The sequence below is a fragment of the Penaeus vannamei genome, chromosome 39 (genome assembly GCF_042767895.1).
Source record: "Penaeus vannamei isolate JL-2024 chromosome 39, ASM4276789v1, whole genome shotgun sequence".
Lineage (NCBI taxonomy): Eukaryota > Metazoa > Arthropoda > Malacostraca > Decapoda > Penaeidae > Penaeus > Penaeus vannamei.
This window is the reverse complement of record NC_091587.1, coordinates 2,517,514-2,524,281: the sequence shown is the minus strand read 5'-3', so window position 1 is coordinate 2,524,281 and position 6,768 is coordinate 2,517,514. Positions and strand designations below refer to the sequence as shown.

Genomic DNA, 6,768 nt, shown 5'->3' with positions numbered 1-6,768 from the left:
AAAAAAACTTATATAGTGAAGATTTGTATAAATAATTTCTTAACTTGTCCTTTAACTTTTAAAATTCTCTTACCGTGCTGTTAGGCCATCCGCATTACTACTGTATAATACTTCCAGTACTTAATTTCTTTGATATGATATAAATATATATAACATGCCATGTCGAGTCATTATTATGCGATGTTACTGGAGAAAGATCATATGAGAATTAATATTTTTACTAAGGTTTAAAATAGACATTAAAAGTTAATGTAGATGTAATTGGTAGGTTTTGCTTAAATTTTCCATCCGTTACAGGTAAAATGTAAACGGATTGGAAGTGCAATAAAACATCAAATAGTTTACACATGACAATAGTTTAGAATGTGGACAGAGGAAGGGGGTGAAGAGATGGATTAGGAAAGAGGGAGAAGAGGTTCTAGGCAGGAGTGATCCCTAGAATGTGGACAGAGGAAGGGGGTGAAGAGATGGATTAGGAAAGAGGGAGAAGAGGTTCTAGGCAGGAGTGATCCCTAGAATGTGGACAGAGGAAGGGGGTGAAGAGATGGATTAGGAAAGAGGGAGAAGAGGTTCTAGGCAGGAGTGATCCCTAGAATGTGGACAGAGGAAGGGGGTGAAGAGATGGATTAGGAAAGAGGGAGAAGAGGTTCTAGGCAGGAGTGATCCCTAGAATGTGGACAGAGGAAGGGGGTGAAGAGATGGATTAGGAAAGAGGGAGAAGAGGTTCTAGGCAAGGAGTGATCCCTACATTGGGCCCCTGTCCTTTCCTAAGTTCCCCCCCACGACAACAAAGGGCATAGGATGGGGAGGGGAGGGGGAGTATAACCCATTACATGCAGTTGTAGAAAACCGCATGACACTGCTGTTAGTCTGGATCTACCTTCTACCATGTAATCTCAACGTTGCTGAAACAATATTTTATGATATTAAGGTTATACATTTTTTTCTTCTTCAGATGAAAAATCTACTACTTTGCATCGCTTCCCTGGCAAAAAGAAACTCTGGTTATTTAATTAACGTTTATTCTAGTTTTCCGAGACTGCATTTCTTTTATGCAAGTTAAGTAAGCATTTGAATAAATTTAATAATCCCTTCTCATGGACATTTGTACCAAAACTCTAGTCTCTACTAGATTGAGACAAACATCTTTGAATGAAGCCCCACATTGCATACCATATCCGGTTCTTTAAGTGTTGAAACTTCAATACTTCAACTTTTCAATATTCTATCCAAGAACAATCAAATTGTTCACTTGCATTTTTCCAATATACAAGATTCAAACTTTGTATAATTCTACAACCTCTACAGGTGTTGAAGGTTATGCAGCTCAAAATGTAAAGAACTGACAACCTATTAACAAATACAATTAGTTTCAGCACTAATATGAATTAAAAAAGAGCAAAATAATGTTTTTAACATATGTTTGGGATATGTTGCCTTGATGAAGTCTTAACAAGTTAATCAATTCTGCAACTTACTATGGTTTCAGTAAAGCAGGAATAAAGAATTTTATTTCCAAGCTTGGAAGAAAATGATAAAAGTTAAAGATTCATGATTTTCAAATCTTCAAATCATGAGGCTTGAAACTAAGAAAGTCACATATTCAGTAATCATATTGCACAATATTATTTTAAATAATAAGGATTTGCACTGTCCCAATTCAACCAAGCAATTGATAAAATAAAATTACATTAAAACTTTATCATTACATACTCAAAAGATAATAAAATGATAAGATTACACGAATAACTTTTTAATCAGCCGAATAGTATACATTCTGCGTGTATAGAATCGGCTTAATCATAACAAATACAATGTAGACATACATCTTCAATAAGCTACTAAATCTAAATAAAAGGATAAAACCTAAAAAGACCCTAACTCTCAAGTCTCGAGGAATGTGTCAGCAAGTGATGCCCCATCCCAGAAAGGTGGCCGGAGTGTTTAAGGAAATGCTCTTTTCCATTAGAATTTTCGTAAACACAACACAAATGCGTAGATCTTGTATAAAAAACTCTAGAGGAAAATCTTGCTAATCCTACACATTTGCAGTGTCAAGTCTGGCACAAACAAAGGATGTTTACATAGCAAAACAGATCCATCATCTGTACCAACTTGAAACTGTGGTCATCTTGCAGGGGTCCTCGAGGTTAGGGGCAGGCCAGACCGGGGGTGACACCAGGCACCCCCTGGCCTAGCACCTACGATCACCAGGTCGCACATACACAGTGCCCGAGTGCCTGCCTGACACAAGGATGTGCTATCACAAACTCCAACAAATGCAATTTAAAAAGATTAAATATTTTGCACTACACTAACTGGTCAACTAAATTTCTATAAGTGTGGCTCCTCCAGATTTAAGCAGTTATTTTCTCATATTATGAGGAAGCCACTTACATCCCTATCTTTTTCTTTGGGAGGAGACAAGATTTACTTAAAGCTTTGGAAGGGTCATTGCTTTGGGTTTCTCCCATGGGAACTGGTCTCTGCCAAAGTGTCCATAACAAGAAGTGTCCCTATAGATTGGGCGCTTCAAGCCCAATTCCTTTACAATACGGCCTGGCCTCAAGTCGAAGTTCTGGTTGACAATTTCTAGCAGCTGTTTTGACGTGTACTGTGATGTGCCGTAATGGAAGATGCTGATGCTGATTGGCTCAGCTACTCCAATTGCATAGGATACCTGCAAAGAAATGAAGTAAATTAAAGCTTTTTCCAGGTATAGTGGACCAATTTTTTTTTTTTTTTACACAAAATTAACAAATGCTATGGATTCATTAAAATTTCTGATTTGAGCTTCATACTACCACCTTTGTAAATATTTATACAACTAACCGAAAACTAAAAAGCCAAAACCATACTCACTTGAACAAGACACCTCTTGCAGAGTCCCCCCTTCACCAGAGACTTTGCAACCCATCGAGCAGCGTAGGCAGCAGAGCGATCCACCTTCGTGTAGTCCTTGCCAGAGAAAGCACCGCCTCCATGAGCTCCCCAACCACCATACGTGTCAACAATGATCTTCCTGCCTGTGAGACCTGCATCACCCTGAGGTCCTCCAATGATGAAGTCTCCACAAGGGTTGATGTGGTATTTGGTGTTTTCATCAAGGTACTGTTCTGGGATGACAGACTTGATAGCCTTCTCCATAATGTCAGCTCTCAGCTGGTCCAAGGTTACCTTCTCAGAGTGTTGGGCAGAGACAACCACTGTGTGCACACGCAGGGGAATGGCAGCACCCTGGCTGTAATGCAAGGTTTCATTTTAATATGCTTTCATGGCAAGTTGCAGGCATTATTAAAATTCACCTAGTACCACACAATTTCACGATAATTATACAAAATGAACCCTATGAAATAATTTAACCACAACTTACTCAAAGTAGTACTCTGCTGTAATCTGTGTCTTTGTATCTGGGCGGGCCCACCAGAAAGTGCCATCTCTGCGCAATTCTGCAATCTTCTGATTGAGACGGTGAGCCAAGACAACAGTCAATGGCATGCATTCTTCAGTTTCATCCGTAGCATATCCAAACATAAGACCCTAGATGAAAAAATTGTATTAACTTACTTGGGTGAAAAGGAAAGGGGTGGGAGGAGGAACAGCAAATGAATCAATGTCAAATGATAGCTCTACTACATCTGATTCTTATAATATGATCTTTACAGTCTGGGACAAAACTACTCCAAACAAATAACAAATAAATATGGACAAATGAAACCTAAAATACTCAAAACTTCCACACTCATAAACCAAACTTTGTATAAATACTTAAAAAAAGCAACGGTTACAGAAATCCAATAATCTACCCAACATTCCATTTCCTGTTAATCAAAAGCATTATTAACAGGCTTAAAGAAAAAAGATGTCTATGAAGTGCCATCAAGACTTAAAATACTCATAAAAGATCTTACAAGGTCTTGTGCATGATACCTTGACTACAACTTGGGGGAGGGGGATGGGAAGGAAAAAGCTGTTACTGTGAAAATGAATACATTGCCATTCATTTCCATTAGATCAACTGTAGTTAGTGAAGTTTAGATACAAATCTAATATTTTTTGCAATGAAAAGTCACCAGGTAATTCTTAAAACAGTTGCCACGAATCCAATAGAAGGCCAAGCCGATTTTGCCAATAAACAATGTTGATCTCCAAAATCTAAACAGGTCTTGATTTTAAGGTCATATTCTACATTAAGGGTTTATTTTCATTTCAAATTACTTATTTCTTCATTATATGCAGCCCCAACATAATCTATAAATATGTTCTAATCATTTTGATTAAATATAAAATTCTGCAAGTTCATACATCAACTGCAATACAAGATTTACAACTACAACACTGTGCAGTTTTAAAGCTACAGGAATGACAAAATTAGCCACCATTTACTTTTCAAATGATTTATATAGCACTCGTGCAAAGACAGAAGGCAACAAGGTCATTTCAAAACTTGTATAAAAATTAAGGCACTTTTTGGTGACAGTGTCAATGGATTAATCACGAAAAAGGACCATGTGGGGAGAGTAGAAGGGGGAGGGGGGAGAGCGAGCAAGAATATATAAAAAGGGGGATTAGACTTAATTCCCAAAATCTATTGTACTTCTCTTTTTTATAACTGCACAAATTCGTGTTTCATCAGGTAAGCAAATTCCCAAACATCAACCGTTTTATGCTAAAAGTGCAAGTTTTCAGTCAATTTATCCAGTAGAATTTGTCAGTGAAAGCAAAAGCAAAAAGTCATTAATCTAAGCCATGTTCAATTCAAACCGTTTTTAATTACCATTAGTTACCTGTAGACACTCCTTGGGTTTTACATTTTACTGTACGCACTAACCATGATATCCCATTACTGCCCAAGTAGAGGAACTTGGTGGGCTATAATGTACAGTAAAGGATGAGAGGAAATAACCAACACGACAAAACCTAAAGTAATGCGATTAAACTTGTCATAGATTTACAGATTTTCCAATTTTTAATTGGGGGAGGGGGGGGGGATCTTGGATAGAAATAATGTGCATTCCTAATTTACATAGTCTTTCAAATTTATGCCCAATTTAGTCCCCAATAGGAGGGGGAGGGAGAGAATAATAATAAAAAAATAAATAAAAATAAAGCTAGCTTACACTGGAATAAATGAGGGCTACAAAGGTTTTGGTCCAAAGTTCAAGACTTACCCAAGACAATACTAAATAGGCTTCATTACCTGTTCTACGAGTTCCTTTACAATTGGTTCTTTAGTTATTGGGTTACAAACTGAGGGGTGGGGGGGAACTCCACTTAGTGCCAAACCAAAAATAAAAAGATCAATAACACAAGCAAATTCATAAGTTATAGGACGTGATACTTAGGGGGAGCTAGTACGGAAATTCAAGTCCTCATGCAAGGAAAAAAAAAAAAAAGTGACAACACAGCACATGCAATAAAGAAAATTATATGCATGTTTATTACTATTATTATACTAACTAGTTTAAAGGACTAGCATCAAAAATGCATCCCCCAAGCTCAGTCTTATAACTTACAAACTCAATATGGACTCTTCACCTGATCTCCCGCCCCTATATCGTCGTCGCTGCGCCCAACGTGCACCCCATTAGCAATTTCCACACACTGTTGCTCCAGGGCCAAGAGCACATTGCATGTCTTGTAGTCAAAGCCTGCGAGGCAAAGACCCAAGGATGTGAGAAATTAGATTAAAATGGTAAAATCCAAAGTGTCAAATACTACAAAAGAGGAACATTCTAAATCTTCAATCTTCAAGGGTTTCTTTGTAGTTTACTTTTAATCAACATTGTACAATAACTTCTGCTATTATTATTTAAACTCCCCAGTTCATTCTGAATTACGTCATGTTCTATTTACTTCCGAGGCATTCTTACCGACAATATTTAAATCAAACTAAAATATTCCTTACGATATTCTTCGAAAACATTTCATGACATCACAAATGGGAAGAGATGAATATACAATTTTCATATAACTATTACAACAATAGCAAAACAGCTAATTTAGGCCACTTCTTATAATAATGCATAATGGAATATTTTATTAACTTAAATTAGCGTTTGCATATATATTAAAAAGCTTTCTTACAAGCGTAAGTGGTCTTGCTAAGAAGTCATTAGAATGTCCCAAAAATTGTTGTAAAACATGTGGTAGCCCTATCATGTTCAGTATTTGACAATATCAATTTAAAATACTTCATTAGTGATCAAGATATTCTTAATTATTGTATAAACCAAGTGAAAGGTCAACCGTTTAATAAATTTTTAAAAAATAAATTCTATGGCTCCAAATTAAATTCATACTGAACAAGACTTTGGCCACTTTATACAAACTGTTCTGTGGTACCCTGAAAATTCAAAACCATAAACATTTAATACGACATGCACCAACAATTATTACACCTTACCAAGTACTACTAAAGAACCATACCAACTAAACATGCATAGGGATAAAGGGATCCAAATTGTTTTCGTTTTTTTATGCCTTTGGCACGTCGATTTCACATCAACTGCTACCAGCCAAAAACCCAATTTGGTTCATTTATTCCGAGAAATGCCATTTCAACTAAAGTCGGAAGGAGCACCGCTGAAACCACCCCCAAAAAGCCGGTGCATTCCGAGTGAAATTTTTTCTGCAATACCTGATCACCAGCACCAACATCTTCCTCAGCTCTGTCTACATGAACGCCACCAGCAATATTTGGCGACTGTTGCTCAATTGCAACAAGAAGATTACACGTTGTGAAGTCGAAGCCTGAGTGTGCATGGA

At 37.0% G+C, this 6,768-nt stretch overlaps 1 protein-coding gene across 2 annotated transcripts in view; it reads right to left on the bottom strand.

The window, feature by feature from the left end:
• Positions 1 to 1,737: 1,737 nt before the first annotated feature.
• The window catches only part of LOC113800273 (S-adenosylmethionine synthase-like), a 6,759-nt gene continuing 1,728 nt past the window's right edge, over positions 1,738 to 6,768 (bottom strand). The window contains exons 4-7 of one of the 2 annotated variants that reach the window (XM_070116527.1): positions 6,641 to 6,753; positions 3,374 to 3,540; positions 2,863 to 3,241; positions 1,738 to 2,680 (exon numbers count right to left, since the gene is read on the bottom strand). In XM_070116527.1, the coding sequence (XP_069972628.1) occupies positions 2,435 to 2,680; positions 2,863 to 3,241; positions 3,374 to 3,540; positions 6,641 to 6,753 (905 nt within the window). In that variant the 3' untranslated portion in view covers positions 1,738 to 2,434. Of the gene's footprint in view, positions 2,681 to 2,862; positions 3,242 to 3,373; positions 3,541 to 5,538; positions 5,652 to 6,640; positions 6,754 to 6,768 lie in introns of both variants that reach the window. The other variant, XM_070116526.1, reaches the window with a different exon arrangement.